Here is a 23,456-nt window from a genome sequence, read left to right as displayed (position 1 = left end):
CTTTCCTTATCCGTCCTGGCTCTGTCCAATGCTATCCTTAGTTGCAGCGTGATGGTCCTCCTTTCTATCTGTTTCCTTTGCAGAGAAACTCCAGAGAGAAAAGAGTGAGTAATCTCTTCCTTCGAAGAGACCCAATCTCCATATGGGTGAGGTGGGGTCAAATGATCAGCATCTATCTCTCCATAAAATGACAACCTTGATCAGAAAAATCTGGCATATGATTCAGGCTGACTCATATCTTGTGGATCAGATGTCCCTCTCTTCCGGCCTCCCAATACTGTTTATTGAGCACCTACTGGTTGCAGTGCTCTGCACAAAATATAGACCTGATACAGTCCCCACCCACAAGGATCTCACACTATAAAGGGAGAGACATTTCACCATTCCTCTGGCCAAAGGACAAGGCACATCTGAATTGGACACTGATGTTCGTTAACTTCTTTCCATTTAATTTTCAGCAAAACTCCAGACTGATCAAAGTGAGTGTGTGTGTGCAGGTTTATGTGGATGTAGGGTGATCAAATCTGACAGATACCATTATAAGCATCCTTTGCTCCATTCAAATAGCATGCAGATGGGTTCAGTTTGGGCTGAGGTCAAAAGTTCTCACTCCAAGGGGGAAGAAAGTGGGGACTTCCACAGTTTTCTGAGCTGGACTCCTCCTGTATTTGTTCATCCCAAGACTCTGGCAAATAGGAGTTTCCAATGAGGGCAAAAAAGACCCCAAATGGTGACTCTAAACTGATACCTCTTCGAAGTTTGTCACCTCCTAATCCTCATTTTACCCCCCTGAAAGCCCTTCCTTCTTTCACTCATGAGTGCGAAATGAAAAATTGGTACCTCTGACTGACCTTAAATATGGCAAATCCTTGTATGAGAAGTCCTCGCTCAATTTGAAAATAAACAAGAATAAGACATAATATGATCTGGTATCTCATAGACAGCATGACATTGTCCAAATTGACCAGGAGTCCCTAACTGATGTCCCCAAATCCCACACCATCCTGTTTAGCACAGAACATTGTCTTTCTGAATTCAACAATCCCATTCATTCTTTTTATTTTCAGATCACCTACAGGAAGATTATGGTGAGTTCTTCTTCCTAGGGGTCAAAATGTGAAATAGGAAAAATTAGGGGCAAATCATAGAAATCTGTGTTCTTCCTCTATCTAGTGGTCATGCAAAATTGTTCCAGTGAAGTTACAAAGAGGTCTGGGTGTCTCATAACTTGTCCAAATTCTGCCAATTGATGCAGGGCTTCCATACTGGCTTCCCATAAAGATCCCACACGTGACCATCTTATTGCTGTATCAATAATTCCACTCTGGATTTGAGACTAATATTTATATTTGTTTTCTTCTTTTGCAGAGAAGCTCCATGCTGAACACAGTGAGTTCTCTCTTCTCTCTGAACGGTCCAACCTCCATATTTGTGTATTTGTCATATAAGAAGCTATCGCTCCATTAAGTATCACACAGTGTGGTTCAGTAACATCTAATAATAATTATTATAATAATAACAGTAATAATAGTATTTGTTGAGCACTTAATATGTGCTAAGCACTTTATTAAAGTGCTGGGGTAGATCATCTTTTTATGGTGTTTGTTAAGTGCTTACTACGTGCTAGGCACTGTTCTAAATGTTGGGGTAGATACAAGGTAATCAGGTTGGACACAGTCTCTTCCCACTTGGGGCTCACGGTCTTAATCGCCACTTTACAGATGCGGTAACTAAGGCTCAGAGAAGTTAAGTGACTTACCCAAGGTCAATAAGCAGACAAGTGTCAAATCTGGGATTAGAACCCAGGTCCTTCTGAGTCCCAGGCTCAAACTCTATCCATTAGGCAACACTGCTTGATGAGGAATTTCTAGCCCACTGCTCACCAAAACCCATTCTCCCACCCCCACCACAGCACCATTTCACACCAGTCCTGGCTCTGCCACTTGTCTGCTGTGTGACTTTGGGCAAGCCACTTAACCTCTCTGTGCCTCAGTTACCTCATCTGTAAAGCGGGGATTAAGACTGTGAGTCCCATGTGGGACATGGACTGTGTCCAACATGATTACCTTGTGTCTACCGCAGCATTTAGAAAAGTAACTGAAACATAAAAAGTCCCTAATAAGTACCATAAAAAAACCAAAAACAAGACACACCAAACAGCACACAGTTCATACCAAATGCAAGACTGATATCAAGATTAATGCTTATTCACTTTTTTTGTATTTCATTTACAGAGAAGCTGAAGGCAGAATATGGTGAGTTGTCAATCTTCACAGAGATCAAACCCCTACATAGGAAGAAAAAGATAGTTATTAGTCATCCATGAAGCAGCGTGGCTCAGTGGAACGAGCCCGGGCTTTGGAGTCAGAGTCCATGGGTTCAAATCCCAGCTCCACCAATTGTCAGCTGTGTGACTTTGGTCAAGTCACTTAACTTCTTTGTGCCTCAGTTACCTTATCTGTAAAATGGGGATTAAGACTGTGAGCCCCCTGTGGGACAACCTGATCACCTTGTAACCTCCCCAATGCTTAGAACAGTGCTTTGCACATAGTGAGTGCTTAATAAATGCCATCATTATTTATTATTATTCATTATACCTTGTTATTGACATAGCTCCCTATGGAGGAATTTGGAAAAGAGAGGAGTCTCCCTTGATTCTCTCTGAGAAGATTTTCCTTTCCCAAACCACTCCATTTTCTTAATGATTCCTTTTCACCATGGGTACTGCATGATGATCCATTTACTGGAGCTACGGACAATGAATCTCTCAGTCTTGGGTCTAGTAATAGTAGTATTTATTAAACATTTTGTGCAGAACACTGTACTAAACTCTGGGAAAAATATATAGTTAAGAGTTAGACATGGTCCATGTCCCTTGGGAGCCTCACAATCTAAAAATAACTCTATTGGTGTGTTGAAAGGAATTTTTTACCTTTTCCATTCTAATGGAGGTTAGTGGCATTCACTGAAAGTCAACCAAGACATCGAGCTGGATTAAGTTCTTCTTTTTGTTTCTCCCCTCAGGAAAAGTGCAGGCAGAAAACAGTATGTATACGTTGGGGTTCTGCCTACAGGATTTTTCTTTTGGAGGCCACATGTCTCCTTGGGCTCTCTTCCTTTTCAGAGATCGTTTCACTAATATCTGACTTTTTCTGTTTCAGTTCAAGCCCAGACAGAGCAAGGTAAGTTCTTTTTGGAGAACTCACTGGTAGGGGGTGGTTACAATTGCTATTTGGAATCTTTTCTCAGCCAAGAATGAACCTAAGCTCCTTAGTCTTCTTTCTGAGCCCCTTATCTAGCCAACCTGGAACACAAGGACTGTTGCTCAGCATCCTGGTCCTTTTGGGAAGGGTGTGAGAAGTGGGCAGGTCTGGACTTAAAGTGCCCTGGCTGGCTCAATCAATGAACCAATCAATGGTATTTACAGAAACCCCTCAGAACACACTAGCACATGGAGGGTTCTCAATAAATGCTATTGATTGCAGTAGAATGAAATCTCCCATACCTGTTCAACAACAGCGCCTTCAGGAGTTTAGAACTTAGTGGCTCAAAATCTAAGGCCTCACATGGTTGGGGAGAAATGATAAACAGGTGTGAGATATTTCATTCTTCCTTTCCATTTCTCCAGGTCCTCAATTCAGACCTTTGGGTCCTCCATCAAGGACTTTTAGGAAAAGCAAAATCACTTTTATTTACTGAACCTGCTATACTCCCACCCTGAGCCCTGCTTCCACTGACCATTTAAGTCCCTTGGGATTGAATGCAGCCAAAATACCCTGCATTTTCTCTCATCCTCTGGTTTCCTATTCATTTATCAAATAGTCCCTTACTACTCTGATTATGATGAACACACCCAAGTGCTTTGTTCAGTATTTTACCCAGTGGGTGCTCAATAAATACTGTTATGGCTATTGTTGAGTTTTCCTAAATGTTTTGTATAGTGTAATCACCCAGTGAATGCCCAGTAAATACTACTACTAGTATTACTACCACAGAAGCGGCATGGCTTAGAAAAGGAGAGTGGCTTAGTGGAAAGAGCATGGGCTTGGGAGTCAAAGGTCGTGGTTTCTACTCCCGGCTCCTCCACTTATCAGCTGTGTGACTTTGGGCAAGTCACTTCACTTCTCTGTGCCTCAGTGACCTCATCTGTAAAATGGGGATTAAGACTGTAAGCCCCATGTGCAAAAACCTGATTACCGTGTATCTACCCCAATGCTTAGCACATAGTAAGAGCTTAACAAATACCATCGTTATTATTATAAGAAGCAGCATAGCATAGTGGAAAGAGCATGGGCCCAGGAATGAGGGAATGTGGGTCCTAGTCCCAATTCCACCACTAGCCTGTTGTGTGACCTTGGATGAGTCCTCATCTGTTGAAATGGGAGTTAAATACATGTTTTCCCTCCTCCTTGGGCTGTGAGCTCCATGTAGCACAGGGACTGTGTCTAACCAGATTACTTTGTATCTATTCCACAGTGCTAAAAAATACAACAAGTATTATTTATTTATTACTACTACCATTAGAGTATCAGTTTCTTAAGGAACTGGACTGGACTGAGGCTCAATCCCCATCCAGTTCTTCAGACGGGCTGCTGGGAGTCGGGAGGACCTGGGTTCTAATCCCGGCTCCTCCGCATGTCAGCTGGATGGCTTTAGGCAAGTCACTTCTCCGGGTCTCAGTCACCACATCTGTAAAATGGGGATTAAGATTTATGTGAGACAGGGATTGGGTCTAACCTGATTAACTCGTATCTGCCCCAGTGTTATAACAAAGGCTGTGAGCTCCCTGTGGGACAACCTGATCAACTTGTAACCTCCCCAGCACTTAGAACAGTGCTTTGCACACAGTAAGTGCTTAATAAATGTCATTATTATTATTATATTATGGGTAGAGAACGTGTCTTGCACTTTTTTGTACTTCTCAAGTACTTTGTAAAGTGCATTATGACCAGTGAGTGATCAGCAAAAATCATCACTGCTTCTTCTACTTATAATAATAATAACAGTAATAATAATGGGATTTGTTAAATTCTTACTAAGTGCCAAGCACTGTTCTAAGCACTTGTAGATACAAAATAATCAGATTGTCCCACATGGGGCTCATTGTCTTAATCCCCATTTTACAGATGAGGGACCTGAAACTCAGAGAGTGAAAGATTTTCCCAAGTCCACACAGCAGACAAGTGTCAGAGCTGGGATTAGAACCCACGTCCTCTGATTCTCAGGCCTGTGCTCTTACCACTAGGCCATACTGCTTCTCTTATTCTACATTCACACCTTTCAGTTATGGCTAACTTAAACATGTTTATTTGTTTTTCACAGTCCGAATCCTGCAAGAGCTCAGTAAGTTCGTTCCCTTTTCTCCCTCCCTACGGCCTCCCTACAGCCTCCCCTTTAAACTTGCTCATTGAATTGGGGAAATTAACAGGCAAATCATTACTGGGGCCTCTGACCAGAAAAAGAATTGCTCATCTCCCTGGACTCTCGTTCTGCCCTGGCCCTCATTCATCATGGTTATTCTGCTCTCTTATTGGGCCCAATCTCTGGTCAATTCAGTGAGGAGCCCTGTCTCATCATCATCATCATCATCAATCGTATTTGTTGAGCGCTTACTGTGTGCAGAGCACTGTACTAAGCGCTTGGGAAGTACAAGTTGGCAACATATAGAGACAGTCCCTACCCAGCAGTGGGCTCACAGTCTAAAAGGGGGAGACAGAGAACAAAACCAAACATACTAACAAAATAAAATAAATAGAATAGATCTCCCTGCTCTCAGCCCCTGGGCTGGTCCATGACACATCAGAATTCCAAGTTGACCTTGATTTCTTTTTCTGTGTTTCATTTTCAGAGATCCTCCAAGCAGATTACAGTGAGTTCCTTCTGCCCTCACAGAGACCAAATCACATACTAGGGGACACGGGGTCTATGTCAAGCAAGCAAACTTCCAGCAATGCACTCAGGTTATTGGGGTTCAACCCCAGCACAGGACTTCCCAAAGGCACCATATTTGCAATTTGGTCAATGTGGTAATTGCCTTCTTTTTCTCCTGCTCAAAGTTCTCTTTTCTTGTCTGAAATCCTTCCACTAAGCTCTGAGTCTCTTGGAGAGGAAGGAATTGTAAGTCTTCAGAGGCCCAAGGCCATCTCCAGAGCAACTGGTAACAGACTTGACCCAGTGAAAGGTCTGACTGAGATATTTAGTTTGGAACCTGGCCTTTCCCCTTGTGGAGGGATCAGGGTAAGAGAGGAGGTCCCACTGCCTCACGCTCTAAGAAGATTTGTCTATTCTCAGCCCTCCTCAATTTCTCCAGGACTTCTGTTTCCCACTTAGCATCCTCTGTCTAGCCACCAGTAGCTACATTCTGTCTCTATGTCACTTGTCTTAGGGACTGGAATTGATTCTTCCTCATTTTCCTAAGAATTTTCCTTTTCTATTTTCCTCCAGGTAAACTGCAGAAAGCGAACAGTGAGTCCCAGTTGGGGTTTCCCTGGGAGGGTCGTTTCTAGGCCTCTGGGTTTTCTTCCTGGGTTGAATACACTTAACATCTGGATTTTTGTGTTGCAGATCAAGCACCAGAAGAGCAAAGTAAGTTCCCCTGCTGAAGTGGTATGGACTATGGGCCATTTCTAAAAGGTCCTCATTCTCTTCAGACTAACACTCATTTCTCCATTTCTGTTTTTTTCCAGAGGAATTACAGGAGAGGAAAGGTGAGTTGCAACTGTCTCGGCCTCCCATCCTCTGAAAGAGGAAGCAGTGGAGGAGGCGGGTGGGTTTAATGTTTCTATCGACTCTGTTGTATTGTACTCTCCCACACATTTAGTAAAGAGTTCTGCACACAGTAAGAACTTCAGTGGAAAGAGCACGGGCTTGGGAGTCAGAGGTCATGGGTTCAAATCCCGGCTCTGCCAATTGTCAGCTGTGTGACCTTGGGCAAGTCACTTAACTTCTCTGTGCCTCATTACCTCATCTGTGAAATGGGGATTAAGACTGTGAGCCCCACGTAGGACAACCTGATCACCTTGTATCCTCCCCAGAGCTTAGAACAGTGCTTTGCACACAGTAAGTTCTTAACAAATGCCATTATTATTATTATTATTATTATTATTATTAATACCACTGATTGATCATTCATCAGCTTTTCAAAACACAACTCCAGTGCCTCCCATCAAGGCAGCCTACTTTTCCTCCAGTCTTCTTCCACCCCTTCAGAGAATATTTTATGAACACTCTCTTCTCTGTTCCTTGTCCTGGAACTTTTTTACACAGCTCCCCACCCCACCACCCCCAAAGAGATTCCACATCTGCTTCCAGCGTATGCAAACTCACCTGACTTCTCTGTCTTGGGTGAAGTTAAGCCTGTTCATGCTCTTTGAGAATTCTTTCCAGGATCCTTGGGGCTGTAACTCTCAGCATGACAGCCCCCAAACTCTCATCAGACAGACCCAAGCCCTCTGTTCCAAGGGAATGCATCTAGGAGAAAAGTCCAGCTGAGAGGGATGATAGTAAAAATAATAATGATATTTGTTAAGCACTTACTATGTGCCAAGCACAGCTGGGGTAGATACAAGTAATCTGGTTATCCCACGTGGGGCTCACAGTCTTAATCCCCATTTTACAGATGAGGTAACTGAGGCACAGAGAAGTTAAATGACTTGCCCAAGGTCACAAAGCAGACAAGTGGCAGAGCTGGGATTAGAACCCATGACCTCTGACTCCCAAAGCCGTGCTCTTTCCATTAAGCCACGCTGCTTCTGTTGCACAGGACCCACCAGAGTCATTCTTTAGACTGTGAACTCATTGTAGGCAGGGAATGTGTCTGTTGCCCAAGTGCTTTGTACACTATTTGCACACAGTAATTGCTCAATAAATGTGATTGAATGAATGAATGAATAAATGAATGAATGTTGTATCCTCCCTACATTCCCTGCCCTCTGCACATGGTAAGCACTCAAAAAATGCCATTGATTGATTGATTGATTGCTGAAATGCTTGGGTCAAGCAAACAGGGCAGGGATCCCATAAGGGCCATACACCTGTACCACTCCCCACTTCAATCTATTTCTTTCTCTCTTTCCTTTGCAGTGCGAATGCAGCGAGACCTCAGTGAGTTCCATTTTCCTTCCTTGTCCCCCTTTCAGTGAGCCCATAGTAACTTACCCATTACCCACTCCCAGGTGAATAGGAGTTTCCAAATGGGGTCTCAGGCCCACTGGGTTATGCCCAAGCCAGGGAAGCTGGGATACAAAGATTGTGTCAATTATTGGTCACAGTTTTTTCCCTATTCATTTCCTGGATCTTCCTCCCCGAGGTCAGCTTCAGGTTGTGAACAGTGAGTACCAATTAGGGTCTCCCCAGTAAGGCCTTTCCTGTGTCATGTCCCCTTGGGTTCTCTTCATTATTAGATTGCCCTTCTCTGATGTCTGACTTGTTCTATTCCAGGTCAAGCCCAGGCCGAACAAAGTAAGTTCTAAGGTTTTCATGGAGAGTGATGTATCTGAACTCCAGCTCCATTTTAGTCCTCATTCTCTCCAGAGTGACTCATTTCCCTCTATCTCTGTTTTTTTCCAGAGGAAATTCAGGAGCGCACAGGTGAGTTAGCCCTGTTTGGAGATCCAGAGCTCCCAAAACAGTCCTCCTTCTCTCCCATTTTGACTGAATTCATTGTGATTCCTCCTCTTTCTCCCTTTTACAGTTTATATCCTGCAGGATCTCAGTAAGTTCCCGTTTCCTTCTTCTGCTTCCAATTTCTCCTGTGAAACTTCCTTAATAATAATAATGGCATTTATTAAGCGCTTACTATGTGCAAAACACTGCTCTAAGCACTGGGAAGGTTACGAGGTGATCAGGTTGTCCCACAGTCTTCATCCCCGTTTTACAGATGAGGTAACTGAGGCCCAGAGAAGCGAAGTGACTTGCCCAAAGTCACACAGCTGACAATTGGCAGAGTTGGGATGTGAACCCATGACCTCTGACTCCAAAGCCTGTGCTCGTTCCACTGAGCCAAGCTGCTTCCTTCACCTTATTCCCTCTGTTAGGGTATTCTAAATGTAGGTCAAGGTTCAGTGAGTCCCACCACGGAGCAGGATTATTTGAGGCAAAATGTGACAGGCAGGCTGGGGTGATTCCTACACCTTTCCTTTATAATTCACCGATTATTTTTCCCTCTGAGTAAACTGCAGGCAGAGAACAGTGAGTACGTAGGTGGGGGGCTCACCTCTACAGCTCTTCTGGGGTCTCCCCCTTTTCACAATGTGCTTCACTGATGTCTGACACTTCTGTTTCAGGTAAAGCGAAGGCGGAGCAAAGTAAGTTCTTGTTGAAGGGACCACTTAGAGGGGGGTTTCTGGGCTCCCTTTCCATCTGGTCTCCATTCCCCCCGCGACTGATGCTCATTTCATTCTCTCTCTCTCTCATTGTTCCAGAGGAATTCCAGGAGAGGAAAGGTGAGTTGCTTTAGTCTGACCATTTCTGTTTTAATGGCCTGTGGGATGTGGCCAGAGCCTGCCTGCAGATATCATCCTCAATTGATGTGGATTCCCTGAGGAGAATTTGGCTGAAAAAATAGTAAGAAGAATAATGGCATTTATTAAGCACTTACTATGTGCAAAGCACTGTCCTAAGCGCTGGGGAGGTTACAAGGTGATCAGGTTGTCCCAAGGGGGGCTCACAGTCTTAATCCCCATTTTACAGATGAGGTAACTGAGGCACAGAGAAGTGGCTCACAGTCTTAATCCCCATTTTACAGATGAGGTAACTGAGGCACAGAGAAGTTAAGTGACTTGCCCACTGACAATTGGCAGAGCTGGCATTTGAACCCATGACCTCTGACTCCAAAGGCCACGCTCTTTCTACTGAGTCACACTGAGAGCTGGAGTGGAATGGACAGCCCTAAGGGTGGGATAATTTATCCTCCTTCCCTCCCTGGCCACCAATTCCCCTGTCCAGAACTCTCCATCCCTGCACTGATTCCTCATTGGCTCCCTTCATCAGATCTCTCTCTCTCTCTCTCTGTCTCTCTGTCTCTCTCCCTCTTTCTCATTTACAGTTCGCATGCAGCAAGACATCAGTAAGTTCCAATTTCCTACCTCATATTCTATACAGTCTCCCCACGCTACAGGTTCCCTACAGAACCTACACATTCCCCATTTGCCTGACCATGGAAATTTCAAACTAGAGTCATCATTCATTGGGTTATGATATGATGTGGGAAATTTAGGTAGAAAATCCGGATTGGCTGCACCTCGACTGGAGCTGCTTTCCACCATCGTCACTTTTAATTTCCTGAATCTTCTTCCTCCAGGTAAATTGCAGGCAGAAAACAGTGAGTACCTAGTGGGGTCACCCCGCCATCTCTCCCCGGGGTCTCCCATTTGTCAGAAGACACTTCATTGACATCTGACTGCTTTTATTTCAGGCCAGGCCCAGGCTGAGCAAAGTAAGTTCCCCTTGGGGATTCCGTGGCTAGGGGTGGTTTGGCGCTTCATCTCTGTTCGGTCCCTGTTCCCTCCACAATGACACTCATTTCCCTGTTTCTGTTTCTTCCAGAGGAATTCCAGGAGAAGAAAGGTGAGTCACAATTTCATAGTGGATAGAGCACGAGCCTGAGAGTCAGAAATTCAAGGATTCTAATCCCAGCTCTGCCACTTTCATTCAGTCGTATTTATTGAGCACTCACTGTGTGCAGAGCACTGTACTAAGCGTTTGGGAAGTACAAGTTGGCAACATATAGAGACGGTCCTTACTCAACAACAGGCTCACAGTCTAGAAACTTGTCTGCCACTTGTCTGCTGTGTGACCTTGGGCAAGTATTTTCACTTCTCCATGCCTCAGTTACCTCATCTGTAACATGGGGATTGAGACTGTGAGCCCCTTTGGGACAGGGACTATGTACAACCCGATTTGCTTGTATCCACCCCAGCGCTTAGTACAGTGTTTGGCACATAGTAAGCGCTTAACAAATAACACAATTATTATTGTTATTATCATTCAGGCTCCCAAGCTCCAGGTTTCAGAGTCAGTGGTGTGGAGTTGAAAGTCAAATGGATTGGGATAGGTCCCAGGGTCTTGGGCCTGTAAAGACGACCAGGTGCAGGATGATTTCTTCACTCAACTCCCCAGTTTACTAAAGCCTCACCCCCAACTCCTCTTCAGCATTGGCCAATAAACACATTTTTCTCTCTTTCTCTTGCAGTTCTAATCCTGCAACATCTCAGTAAGTTCTGTTCCCCATAACCTTCCCTCACAGTATCCCCATAGGACTCCTCCATGACCCTTCCATTCCCTGAGGAGAGTTTTCAAATGGGAGTTGAGGTGTTGAGGTTGAATAGCTCATGGTCAAACCCTCTGACAGTGGACAAAATTTTCTCTGACCAGTTCCTCCAATCACACAAATTTTCATAGGTTCAGGAAATAGCCCCCACTTCCTGACCAATTCCCATTCCCTCCAGACCCCAGCTCTTGTCTGCCAAGCAACTTGGCATCATCGAGTCAGACAGGAATTCCAGACTAACCTTGGGGTTTCTTTCTTTATATTTGCTTTTCAGAGACCCTCCAGGCTGATCACAGTGAGTTCCCTCTGCCTTCCCAAGCATCAAGTCATCAAGTCACGTCATGGGGGTTGATCATGACTATCTTTTCTGGGAGCTTTGTAGGAAGTGCCCAAAAGGTCTCTGGAGTTCTGTCCATCAATGTTGGCTCTCTTTAATCTGTGCCATTGGTGGAAGATGTCTGAGCCTGTGTTTGGTATCAGGCAGGTTAGGCTGACACCTGCCCTCTGGCTTTTTAATTCTATTTTTATTTTTTTCCCTCAAGCTAAACTGCAGGCAGAGAACAGTGAGTATCAATTGGGCCTCCCTGAAATCTCTCTTTGGTGGGTGGATGCTTTGGTGTGTGCTTCACTGATATCTGACTTCTTTCGTGTTTCAGCCCAAGCCCAGGCAGAGCAAAGTAAGTTCTTCTTGGGGTTCCCATGGACAGGTGGTTCTGGGCTCCAACTCTGCATACTGATGCTCATTAATTCCCTGTATTTTTCTAGAGGAATTCCAGGACAAGAAAAGTAAGTTCCACCTGTCTTGACCTCCCCTGATCCCATTTGGCGAGTAGACTGTTGGAGAGTCAAAAAATTCTACCAGGTTGATACAAATTGGGGTGGGGGTGGGGTGTACCCCATTAGGGATAGGAAAATTTAATCTTTTCTTCCTCCCCATCAAATCCCCAATTCAGACCTTTGTGTCCCCATCCAAGTCTTCTAGGCTCTGTCACAATCAATTGGACCACTGTATCTGCTGGATTCCAAGAGTAGGGTCTCTCTAGGGACCACACCCAGGGAGAGGAGACTTCTGATTATCTCTCCCTATTGGATGCCCCACCAAGCATCGTAAACAATAGGGCAGGGTTCCCACAATAGCCTCCCTCCCCACATCTCTAGAGTTTGAATCAACATAAACGAGTTTTGTTATGTCTCTTTTTCACAGATCGAATCCTAAAAGAGCTCGGTAAGTTCCAGTTTTTCTCTTCTCCCTCTCCAAATTCTCCCCATAAGACCCATCCACTTCCCTTGCACCTGTGGATAGAGTTTCCAAACTGTATTCTTGGAGCAATGAATTATCTTTGGGAACAACCTTGTGGGTCAGAACCATCTGTCTCCTGGTGTGATTTATCCCTGCCCAGTTGATCCGCCTATAATGTCCTGCTTTCTGCCCTCAGCCACTTTCTCTATAAAGATAGGGCTGATTTTGATCAGACTGGAATTCCAAACTGACCTTACGTTCTTGTTCTGTATTTTCTTTCCAGAGATTCTCCAGGCAGATCACAGTGAGTTCCCTCGGTCTGCCCAGGGGCAAAACTTTCACTTATGGCAAAGAGAAGGATTCAGTGAGAATGATTAGGAAGAGGAGAGCCTCCACTGCCTCTTGGTTTCCCTGCTTTCAGCCCTCCTCAATTTCTCCTGGAATCCTGTTTGCCATTGGCACTTCTTGGCAACCTCTGCATGGCTATCAATAGCCAAGATATCTCATGTCTAGAAATCTCCTTCCTGGGTTGCCTTATCTGTAATGCGTTTTAATGTCTGTCCTCCCCAATTAAACTGAAGGCAGGAATCATGTCTAACAACTCCATATACTGTACTCTCCCAAGCGCTTAGTACAGTGATTTGCAAAGTAAGCACTCGATAAGTACCATTGGTTGATTGATTGGATTGGCTCCCTAGGATTCAAGGGTTGATTTCTACCCATTTCTCTTGACATTCTCTTTTTTCTCTCTTCAGGTAAACTTCAGGCAGAGAATGGTGAGTACCAATTGGGGTCAGTTCAGTGTCACATCTTTCCTAGAGATCTCTTCCTTTCAGAGAGCAATTCACTGATGTCTGACTCTTTTATTTCAGATAAAGCACAGGCAGAGCAAAGTAAGTTCTCACCGGAGGGTCTGCTGATAGGGGTGGTTCTGGGTTCCATCTCTATTCGGTCCCTATTTCCTCCAAACTGATACTCATCACTCTCTTTTTCTCTCTTCCATTGTTTCAGAGGAATTCCAAGAAAAGAAAGGTGAGTTTCTTCACCTTCACCCCAATTTCAAATTTCTTGGCCTTTGTTGCACTGAGAGAGCCTGCAGACATAATCCTCTCTGAGGTGGATTCCCTGGGGTGAATATTACTGGAAGGAAAGGCCATTAGAGTCAGGGATAGGCTGAGAAGCCCAGTAGTAGGAGAATTCCTCCTCCATCACTCCAACTCCCCAATCTAGACATCCGTGTCCCTGAACCTCTGATGCTTTGATTCACTCTTCTCAGATTCTCACCATCACTCTCTCTGTTCCCATTCCAGCGCGCATGCAGGAAGACCTCAGTAAGTTACCATTCCCTCCTTCTCCTCTCTACCGGGCCCTTACAAAAATTTACCCGTTCCCCATTTCCCTGAGAATGGGAGTTCCAAATTGGTGGTCAAGGCCCATTGGATTATACCAGAGCTGGGAGAGCTGGGAGAGAAATCTTGTGTTGGGTGACTGGAAGGCTGGGGCTGTTTCTTTCTATACACCCTTTTTACTTCCTGAATCTTCTTCCCCAGGTAAACTGCAGGCTGGGAACAGTGAGTACCAATTAGGTTTGGCCCAGTAGGGTCTTTTCTGGGTCATATCTGTCCTTGGGGTTTTGGACCCCATTCAGACTGCCCTTCACTGATATCTGACTTGATCTGTTCCAGATCAAGCCCAGGCAGAGCAAAGTAAGTTCTCTTTGGTATTTTCAATGACTTGGGGTGGTTCTGGACTTTATATCTTTGAGGTCCCCATCTGCTTCAGACTGACACACATTTCCCTCTGTCTTATTATTTCAGAGGAAATACAGGAGAGAAAAGGTGAGTTTCCCCTGCCTCAGCCTCCTCATCTTCAAGTTTCACATCTAATTCAATTTGTTCATTCAGTCGTATTTATTGAGCGCTTACTGTGTGCAGAGCACTGTACTAAGCACTTGGGAAATAAAAGTTGGGCTTATCTAATGTATGCCGTTGTGGGAGGCAGGAGGTGGGTTGGCTGATTTGGACTTCTCTGACTGAAAAATGTTTGGGATAACAGAGTTGGGAGAGGGACAGAGAATTCCATAGACAAGACAATGTAGCTTCTCTCCCACTAAACCGCAACTCCCTAATTCAGACGTCCTTTCTCTATGGCTGTTTGAGCTAGGTAATCTTTGGCTAATGTACCTGCTGAGGCCTCTCTGGGGCCTCACTCCACTGGCTACTCTAGGTCCTTGGAGTTGAACCAGAGACTCACTTTCTCGGATCCTGATTTTTGCAGGTCCCTACTCTTGCCCCCAAGACCCCCAGACAGGTTCAATATTTGGTTCACGTTGAGATGGCAGGATTGTTATGATGGCTACACCCCTACCTCTCTTCTTTTTTGGTGAATCTCTCTCTCTCTGTCTTTTACAGTTCTCATTCTGAAAGATCTCAGTAAGTTCCAATGCCCTATTCCTCTTCCCATTGTCACCCCTAGAGACCTTCCTTCACTTTTACATCCTCTCCTAGTGTATTCCATACAAGAGTCAGATTGACTTGAGTATATTTGGAGTAGAAGGATCTTTGGGGCAAACCCTGTGTTAAATGTCTGCCAGGTTGGGACTGATTCGTGCCCTTTTCCCCTTTAATTTTTTCTTTGTGTTTCCCCACCAGGTATACTGCAGGGGGAGAACAGTGAGTATTTTGGAGGTTACTTGGAATCTCTCCCAGGGGTCTCTCCACTTTCAGAGGGCACTTAATTGATGTCTGACCCTTTCTCTTTCAGGTAAAGCCCAGGCAGAGCAAAGTAAGTTCTTGTAGAAGGTTCCCATGGCCAGCAGTTGTTCTGGGTCCGTCTCTAGTCAATCTCTATTCCCTCCAGTCTGACATTCATTTCCTTCTGTTTCTGTTCATTCCAGAGGAAATCCAGGACAGGAAATGTGAGTTGCACCTGCGTCAGTCTTCTGAGCTCCTATTTGAAAATGTAGTGTAGGCAATCATGGGAAATAACATATAACAATAATAACATGCTCTTTGTTAGCAGTTATTATGTGTCAAGCACTGTACTAAGCACTGGGAGCGATAAAAGATAATCAGGTTGGACACACAGTCTAAATAGAAGGAAGGATAGGTATCGAACTCCCATTTCACAGATGGCTTCTCAGGTCCAGATTAACCTCGGTGGATCCAAATGGTGGGTGTTTGATGTTTGTTGGGTTGGGGAGCAAATAGCTTCAAGGGCAGGAACATATGAACTTCCTCCCTTCCCCCTGGCTCCAATTCAGACCACTTATCTTACTAATAGAATTGTTTGCCCAAAAAGTCATTGACCACTGTACCAGCTTGACTTCCATTCCAGGTCCTGATTCCACTGACCAATCAAGACACTCTAGGGTTGAGCCAGAACCTTCCCATCCTCCGGGCCCTCTTCCTTCTGCCCTAAAGCCCTTTTCCCAAGCTGGGCAGTGGGTCCCTATTCTTTCCATTATTTAGACCACTGTGCCCCTCAAACACCAACAACATTTGGGTCAATCAATTAATCAACCATATTTATTGAGTGCTTACCATATACAGAACACGGCACTAAGCTCTTAGGAGAGTACAACATAGCAACATAACAGAGTTGGTAGACACATTCCCTGCCCAATGAGTTTACAGTCTAGAGTTAACCTGGGAGGTCAAGATTGCCAAGATGGCAACCCCCCTGCCATTTTTCTCTTCTGGCCAATGTCATTGTGTTTTTCTCTTTCTCTCTTTCTTTGGCAGTTCACATCCTGCAAGATCTGAGTAAGTTTCAGCTTCCTCCTCCTCCTCCCCTCTCAATGCTGTCCCTGGAGGACCACCCCCTCCATCCAATCACCTTGTCCTAGAGGTTTCCAAATATGAGTTGGGATGAACTGAGGCCTCTGAGCGGGGGAAAAAATTACTCTTTTCTGCTCTAATTCACTTTTGGCTTCTCCCCTCCAGGTAAACTGCAGGCTGAGATCAGTGAGTACCTAATAGGGACCCCTCTCGAGGGGGTGGCTTCCCCTCTTCACAGTTGTTTAATTGATTTCTGACTGTTTTTGTTCCAGCCCAAGCCCAGGCTGAGAAAAGTAAGTTCTCTTTTTGGAGATCCTATGGATGGGGGAGGTTTGGGGACTCCATCTGCATTCAATCCCCATTCCCTTCACACTGAAACTCATTTTTCTGTGTCTTTGTTCCTTCCAGAGGCATTCCAGGAAGAGAAAAGTGAGTTGCACCCGTTTCGGTCTACCGAGTTCCAAGTTTCAGGGTTGGTGGTGTGGGGTTAAGAGTTGGGAGGACTAGTCTTAGCTCGGCTGGATTTCCAGGGTAGCTCTGAGGGTTTTTTGTGGGCAGGGAAAGTGTCTACCAATTCTGTTATATTGTACTCGCCCAAGCACTTAGTACAGTGCTCTGCGCACAGTAAGCTCTTAATAAATACCATTGATTGAATGATTGATTGGGAGAGGGACCAGAGTCAGGGAGTTATTAAGAACCCTCAGAGCAGAAGAATTGATCCATTTCTCCACTCAACTCTCCAATCCACAAAAGCCTCACCCTCAGCTCCTCTTTCTCCTTGACCAACATAATCAAAATTCTCTCTCTTTCTCTTGCAGTTCTAATCCTGCAACAGCTCAGTAAGTTCTAGTTTCCCACTTCTCAGTCCTTCACGGTTTTCCCATAGAAATCCCTGTCGTCCTTATAGTCACTTAGTGGACTTTCCAACAGGGGTTGGATTAATCAGAGTGTGGAAAGCCTGGGGTCAAAGTTTCTGATCAGCATCGCTGAATGGGGAGAGAATCGTCTGGCTTTCTGGCCAGTCCTGACTAAACAGACAACTTCTCATTGATTGAGTCAGTGAGAAACCTCAGCCATGTCTCCTCCAAACAAATTGACCCCACTGAAACAGATTCCAGACTGATCTTATTTAATTCTTCTTCGTGTTTCATTTTCAGAGAACCTCCAGGATGATCGAAGTGAGTTCCCTCCGTCCTCACTGCGGTCAGACTAACAAATACGGGGAAGAGGGAATCGAATAAGGATGATGAAGTAAATGAGGATGATCTACTGCCTTTCACTCAGTTGAGACTTTCCTGTGCCCATTCCTTCTCAATTTCTCCAAAAAAATAATTGGTGGCATGGCATTAGAGAAGCAGCATGGCATAGTGGATAGGAGTCAGAAGGTCATGGGTTCTAATCCTGACTCCGCCACTTGTCTGCTGTGTGACTGTGGGCAAGTCACTTCATTTCTCTATGCCTCAATTACCTCATCCTTAAAAAGAGGATTGAGACTGTGAGCCTACAAGGAACAGGGACTGTGTCCAACCCCCTTTGCTTGTATCCACCCCAGCGTTCAGTACAGTGCCTGACACATAGTAAGCACTTAACAAAATATCGAAATTATTATTATGGCAACCACTGTATTCCCGGTGGTAGCTAAGATAACTTAGGTCTAGAAATCTCCATCCTGGGTTGGCTCTCCAGAGATCTGGTGTGGATTTCCTTTTTCATTCTCTTTTCCTGTCTTTTCCTCAGGTAAACTGCAAGCAGAGAATGGTGAGTAGCAAGTGGGGATACCAAGCCAGGACATTTTTGGGGCCATACCTTTTCTGGGGATCTCTTCTGTTCATGGAGCACTTCACTGATGTATGCTTTTTTTGTTTCAGATAAGGCCGAAGCAGACCGGAGTGAGTTTACACTGGGGGGCCTGCTGAGAGGGTTGGTTCTGGGCTGTATTTCTGTTGGATCCCAATTCCCTTCAGATTGATGCTCATTTCCCTCTCTCTATCCCATTTTTCCAGAGGAATTTCAGGAGACGAAAGGTGATTTGCTTCAGCTTCGACCTCCCCAGCTACAGGTTTTATGGCCTTTGGGATGTGGGGTTTGGGGAGAACCTGCAGACGTGACTTTCTCCAAGGTGGAATCTCTTGGAGACTGGAGAGAGAAAACCCACAGAGGGTGGGATGGGAATGAACGGCACAAGAGCTAAATAATTCATCCTTTTCCCCTCCCAACTCCCCGATACAGACTGCTTTGTCCCCACACTTCTTTTTCTGTGGCTCCCTTTACCTGGCCTCTCATTTTATTTCTCTTCCTTTTGTAGTTCGAATTCAGCGAGACTTCAGTAAGTTCCAGTTCTCCCCTCATCCTCCCTACAGTCTCCCCATGGCAACACCCACATTCCCCATGTGTCTTACAACGGGAAATGGGTTCAATGAGAAGCAGCATGGCTTAGTGGATAGAGCACGTGTTTGGGAATCAGAAGAACCTGGATTCTAATCCCAGTTCCGCCACTTGTCTTCTGTGTGACCTTAGGCACTTACCTTCTCTGTGCTCCAGTTACCTTATCTGTAAAATGGGGATTAAGACTGTGAGCTCCGTGTGAGACATGGACTGGGTCCAACCTGATTACCTTGTATCCAGCCCAACGCTTGGCACATAGTAAGCGCTTAACAAATACCATATTTTTTAAAATGGAAGTTTCCAAAAGTAATCAACACCCAAGGCTATGACAGAGTTGGGGAAGCTAAGAGGCAAATCCTGTGTCAGTTGCCTGGCAGTCAGGGGCTGTTTCCTACCACTTTCCAATCCCTATATCTTCTTCCCTCAGGTCAACTTCAAGAAGTGAACAGTGAGTACCAACTGGGGTCTCCCCAGCTGGGTCTTTTCTGGGTCTTGCCTTTCCTCAAAGTCCCTCCATGATCACCCGGTCCTTCACTCATCTCTGGACTTGTTCTGTTTTAGGTCAAGCCCAGGCAGAGCAAAGTAAGTTGTCCTTGGGCATCCCCCTGACAAGGGGGCATTCTGGGCTCCATCACTTTGAGGTATCCACCCTCTTTAGACTGACACTCATCTCCCTCCATCTCTCTATTTTCCCAGAGGAAATCCAGGCGAGGAGAGGTGAGTTACTCCTGACTCGGACACCTGAGTTCATATTTGAAAATATAGTGTGGGAGGTGGTGGCTACACTGAACTTCTCAGCAAAGTTTGCCTTGGGTGGATCTGACTCAAAGGTGTCGGGGGTGGAATAGACTGCTCCATAATATACTCCTTCCCTCCGCCTCCGGTTCCCTGATTTTGATAAACTTGTCCTATCAGTAGGACTGCTTGGCCCGACCAATTCTACATGTGATTGCCCCACTCTGGTCCTCACTCTCCTGACCACAGAGGATCCTCTGGGGTTGAACCAGAACCCCACAATCCCTGATCATTCAGACTTTCCTCCCCTCCCAAGTGCCTCTGTCACCTGAGGGGCCTGGTCCCTCCAAATTCAATTATCTGGGCTCTCTGTCACACCAATGAACAAGGATTTGAGATCATCTCAGAGGGCAGAATGCCCAGGAAAGGAATTATAGTCCTTTAAATTATATCCATAATTGATTTATATTAATGCCTGTCTCCCCTTCTAGACTCTAAGCTGGTTGTGGGCAGGGAACATGTCTACCAACTCTGTTATATTGTTCTCTCCCAAGTGCTTAGTTGAGGACTCTGCACACAGTAAGCACTCAAATAATATGACTGACAGATGGAGTGCTGGTTACGACCTCGAACTATTCCAACTTTGGCTAACTTCATTGTGTTAACCTATTTCTCTCTCTCCCTTTTGCAGTTCGCATCCTGCAAGATCTCAGTGAGTACCTATTTCCTCCTATACCTATCCTCCCGCAATGCCATACCCTAGGGACCTTCCTCCACCCCTATGCTTGCAATTAGAGGTTTTCAGATGAGGATGAATGGGCATTTCAGAATGGGGGCAGTAGTTGTGCAAACATTGCTTCAGATGTTGAGAAGGAGAGTGGCATAGTGGGCACGGCACAGGCCTGGACGTCAGAAGGACATAGTTTCTAGTCCTGGCTCTGCCACATGTCTGCTGTATGACCTTGGGCAAGTCACTTTACTTCTCTGCGCCTCATTTACCTCATCTGTACAACGAGGATTAAAACTGTGTGCCCCGTGTGGGACAGGGACTGTCCAACCTGATTAACTTGTATCTACTCTAGTGCTTAAAACAGTGTTTGGCATATAGTAAGTGCTTAACAAGTACCATAATTATTATCATTATTATTATATATTAGGTTAGGATTCCTGTTCTTTTCCATTTTTACTTACTCTTTGCTCACCTCCTCCAGGTAAACTGCAAGCAGAGAACAGTGAGTATTTAGAGGGGGTCACCCAAAAACTCCCCTAGGGATCTTTCATTTTTCAGAGTGTGCTTCATTGTCTGACTGATTCTGTTTCAGGCCAAGCCCAGACCGAGCAAAGTAAGTTCTCCTTGGGAGATCACATGGATAGGGGTGGTTCTGGGCTCCATTTCTGTTTGGTCCCCATTCTCTCCAAACTGACAATTTCCTGTTTCTGTTCCTTCCAGAGGAATTGCAGGAGAAGAAAGGTGAGTTGCACCTGTTGCTTGAAGCAAGCTGTATAATAATAATGATGGCATTTATTAAGCACTTACTATGTGCAAAGCACTGTTCCTTAGAACAGTGCTTACACTGGGGAGGTTACAAGGTTATCAGGTTATCCCATGGGGGGGCTCACAGTCTTCATCCCCATTTTACAGATGAGGTAACTGAGGCACAGAGAAGTTAGGTGACTTGCCCAAAGTCACACAGCTGAAAAATGGCAGAGCCAGGATATGAACCCATAACCTCTGGCTCCCAAGCCTGTGTTCTTTCCACTGAGCCACGCTGCTTCTCTATGTTTCAAGACCACTAGTGTGGGGCTGAAAACTGAGAAGGTGGAGATAGGGTTCAGAGTTACTAGGGTATTAAGAACCCCAGGTTCAGGAGAATTAATTTATTTATCCACTCAACTCCCCAATTTATGAAAGTCTCACCCCCTGCTCCTCTCCAGCCTTGGCCAACATAACCAGATTTCTATCTCTCCTTTTCTTGCAGTTCTAATCTTGCAGAATCTTAGTAAGTTCTGATTTCCCTCCTCACCCTCCCTTTTCCTCACCCTATAGAAACCCCCTATCACCCCTACCCTCACGATGGGAATTTCCAAATTGTGGTTGAGGTGTTTTGGATCAATCAGAGATGGGGAACCTATGGGTCAGAGTCTGTGATTGGCATCCTTATCCAGGGATAGAATCTTCCTTCTGGCCAGTTCTCCAGACAAGAAGATTTCTCAGAGGTTTTCCTGGTTTCCTCCCACCCCATCTCATCATGCCACTTAGCAGTATCAGACACATGGGAATTTTATTCTAACCGTTTTTTCCCGTCTTTGGATTTCCTTTTCAGAGAGCCTCCAGACTGATAACAGTGAGTTCTTTCTGCCTTCCTGGATGTCAAACATGAGGGTTGAACAAGCCCAACTTCATTGGGGATACTGGCAAGGAACGTGTCTACCAAATCTGTTATGTTATAGTGTACTCTCCCAAGCAGCACGGTGCTCTGCACACAGTAAACACTCAATAAATATGGTAGATTGATATTGGAAGAAATACTCAAAAGGTCTCAAGGATTCTTGTCCATAGACACTATTTGAGCTCCCTGTATCTGGACCTTTAGTGGAAGATCTCTGGGTCCCCACATTGGGTAGCTAGCAATCTAGCCTGAGTCTTGCCTTTTAGCTTTTTAATTTTCCTTTTATTTTTTTTCTCTCAAGCTAAGCTGCAGGCAGAGAACAGTGAGTAACAATTGGGGTCTTTCTAATATCTTTTCTTTGTGGGGGGTCTCTCCCTTGGGGGAGTGCTTTTCACTGATGACAACTACTTCTCTTTCAGGTCAAGCCAAAGCAGAGCAAAGTAAGTTCTCCTTGGGGAGTCCCAAAGCCAGGGTTCCATCTTTATTTAGTTCCCATTTTCTCATTTCTGTCTCTCTCTATTTCTTCCAGAGGAATTCCAGGAGAAGAAAGGTGAGTTGCATCTGCTTCAGGGTTCCATGATGCAGGGCCTGTAGGTGGAGTGGAGAATCAGCAAGCCTGAATATGCCAGACCTGAATTCCCCTGGGGAGATCTTAGTGGAGAGAATGCAATAATCAGCGATGATATGTTTCCCCCTCAATTGGGAGGAAAATTTATCCTTTACCCCTCCCCTCCAGCACCCTGATTCAGGTTTCTGTGTCCCTGTGCAGGTCTTCTGACCCCTGCCTAGATAGATTGATTCACTGAATCTTTTGGATTCCAAGTTCAAGGTTCTTTTCCGCTGACCCAAAGATCCCTGAAGATTAAGCCATGTGCAGGAAGCTGGGACTTCTGATTCTGTCTGGTCTGTGATTGCCATAACAGACATCCTAAGTGATTGCTGCAAAATGATGGAATAGGGCTCCCATGAGAAGCATTATGGAATTTGTAAACACTTTGTGCCAAGCACACTTCCACATTTCTACACCTTGAACCAACTTAAACATGTTTCTCTCTGTCTCTTTTTTGCATAGTTCGAATCCTGCAAGAGCTCAGTAAGTTTCAATTTCCTTGTTCTTCCTCTCCACTAAGAAACAATCCCTTTCCCTCCGTCTTGGGATAGGGTCCCCAAACAGAAGGATTGAATTGTGTTTGGAGCAAAACCCTGCGTTCAGTTCCCTTGATGAGAGTCAGGACCTACTGTCCTCCTAGTCCATTGACTAACAAATTAGTGACAGCCTCCCCATAGTGCTTTGCTTTATGACCTTAGCCACTCTTCCCCTGAACACGTTGGGTTGTCCGTAGCACTTCAGGATTCAGACTCACTTTCGTTCCCTTCTCTGTGTTTCCTTTTCAGAGAACCTCCAGGCTGATCACAGTGAGTTTACTCTGTCCTCACAGAGATCAAATCTGCACTTACAGGTTAGAGGGGTTTGAATGAGATTAATGAAGAGAGAGAGGAAGTTCTACTGCCTCTCAATTTTGGGAGACTTTAAAGTTCCCAGTCCACTGCAGTTTCTCCAAGACACTGCTTGGCAATCTCTTCATGACTATCTGTAGCCCTGTCTTGGAAAATTCATCCTTTCTGGATATCTGAAGCTGATTTCCTCCCATTTCCCT

General features: G+C 45.1%; 1 protein-coding gene across 1 annotated transcript in view; it reads left to right on the top strand.

Annotated features, from left to right (window-relative positions):
- The window catches only part of LOC119922220 (restin homolog), a 56,544-nt gene that overhangs the window by 7,835 nt on the left and 25,253 nt on the right, over positions 1–23,456 (top strand). Inside the window, exons 17-80 of the mRNA XM_038742179.1 lie at positions 84–104; positions 459–479; positions 1,068–1,088; positions 1,369–1,389; positions 2,235–2,255; positions 3,025–3,045; positions 3,162–3,182; positions 5,323–5,343; positions 5,849–5,869; positions 6,445–6,465; positions 6,565–6,585; positions 6,687–6,707; positions 8,083–8,103; positions 8,440–8,460; positions 8,569–8,589; positions 8,693–8,713; positions 9,285–9,305; positions 9,423–9,443; positions 10,046–10,066; positions 10,301–10,321; positions 10,415–10,435; positions 10,546–10,566; positions 11,192–11,212; positions 11,544–11,564; positions 11,812–11,832; positions 11,926–11,946; positions 12,035–12,055; positions 12,474–12,494; positions 12,793–12,813; positions 13,265–13,285; positions 13,382–13,402; positions 13,521–13,541; positions 13,820–13,840; positions 14,060–14,080; positions 14,195–14,215; positions 14,327–14,347; positions 14,921–14,941; positions 15,161–15,181; positions 15,273–15,293; positions 15,406–15,426; positions 16,253–16,273; positions 16,454–16,474; positions 16,561–16,581; positions 16,697–16,717; positions 17,107–17,127; positions 17,446–17,466; positions 18,026–18,046; positions 18,157–18,177; positions 18,292–18,312; positions 18,594–18,614; positions 19,101–19,121; positions 19,235–19,255; positions 19,370–19,390; positions 20,100–20,120; positions 20,620–20,640; positions 20,731–20,751; positions 20,859–20,879; positions 21,388–21,408; positions 21,733–21,753; positions 22,100–22,120; positions 22,218–22,238; positions 22,328–22,348; positions 22,871–22,891; positions 23,194–23,214. Coding sequence (XP_038598107.1) covers positions 84–104; positions 459–479; positions 1,068–1,088; positions 1,369–1,389; positions 2,235–2,255; positions 3,025–3,045; positions 3,162–3,182; positions 5,323–5,343; positions 5,849–5,869; positions 6,445–6,465; positions 6,565–6,585; positions 6,687–6,707; positions 8,083–8,103; positions 8,440–8,460; positions 8,569–8,589; positions 8,693–8,713; positions 9,285–9,305; positions 9,423–9,443; positions 10,046–10,066; positions 10,301–10,321; positions 10,415–10,435; positions 10,546–10,566; positions 11,192–11,212; positions 11,544–11,564; positions 11,812–11,832; positions 11,926–11,946; positions 12,035–12,055; positions 12,474–12,494; positions 12,793–12,813; positions 13,265–13,285; positions 13,382–13,402; positions 13,521–13,541; positions 13,820–13,840; positions 14,060–14,080; positions 14,195–14,215; positions 14,327–14,347; positions 14,921–14,941; positions 15,161–15,181; positions 15,273–15,293; positions 15,406–15,426; positions 16,253–16,273; positions 16,454–16,474; positions 16,561–16,581; positions 16,697–16,717; positions 17,107–17,127; positions 17,446–17,466; positions 18,026–18,046; positions 18,157–18,177; positions 18,292–18,312; positions 18,594–18,614; positions 19,101–19,121; positions 19,235–19,255; positions 19,370–19,390; positions 20,100–20,120; positions 20,620–20,640; positions 20,731–20,751; positions 20,859–20,879; positions 21,388–21,408; positions 21,733–21,753; positions 22,100–22,120; positions 22,218–22,238; positions 22,328–22,348; positions 22,871–22,891; positions 23,194–23,214 — 1,344 coding nt within the window. The remainder of the gene's footprint in view (positions 1–83; positions 105–458; positions 480–1,067; positions 1,089–1,368; positions 1,390–2,234; positions 2,256–3,024; positions 3,046–3,161; positions 3,183–5,322; positions 5,344–5,848; positions 5,870–6,444; positions 6,466–6,564; positions 6,586–6,686; positions 6,708–8,082; positions 8,104–8,439; positions 8,461–8,568; positions 8,590–8,692; positions 8,714–9,284; positions 9,306–9,422; positions 9,444–10,045; positions 10,067–10,300; positions 10,322–10,414; positions 10,436–10,545; positions 10,567–11,191; positions 11,213–11,543; positions 11,565–11,811; positions 11,833–11,925; positions 11,947–12,034; positions 12,056–12,473; positions 12,495–12,792; positions 12,814–13,264; positions 13,286–13,381; positions 13,403–13,520; positions 13,542–13,819; positions 13,841–14,059; positions 14,081–14,194; positions 14,216–14,326; positions 14,348–14,920; positions 14,942–15,160; positions 15,182–15,272; positions 15,294–15,405; positions 15,427–16,252; positions 16,274–16,453; positions 16,475–16,560; positions 16,582–16,696; positions 16,718–17,106; positions 17,128–17,445; positions 17,467–18,025; positions 18,047–18,156; positions 18,178–18,291; positions 18,313–18,593; positions 18,615–19,100; positions 19,122–19,234; positions 19,256–19,369; positions 19,391–20,099; positions 20,121–20,619; positions 20,641–20,730; positions 20,752–20,858; positions 20,880–21,387; positions 21,409–21,732; positions 21,754–22,099; positions 22,121–22,217; positions 22,239–22,327; positions 22,349–22,870; positions 22,892–23,193; positions 23,215–23,456) is intronic.

The sequence above is a fragment of the Tachyglossus aculeatus genome, unplaced genomic scaffold (genome assembly GCF_015852505.1).
Source record: "Tachyglossus aculeatus isolate mTacAcu1 unplaced genomic scaffold, mTacAcu1.pri scaffold_101_arrow_ctg1, whole genome shotgun sequence".
Classification (NCBI taxonomy): domain Eukaryota; kingdom Metazoa; phylum Chordata; class Mammalia; order Monotremata; family Tachyglossidae; genus Tachyglossus; species Tachyglossus aculeatus.
This window is presented reverse-complemented; position numbering and strand designations above follow the sequence as displayed.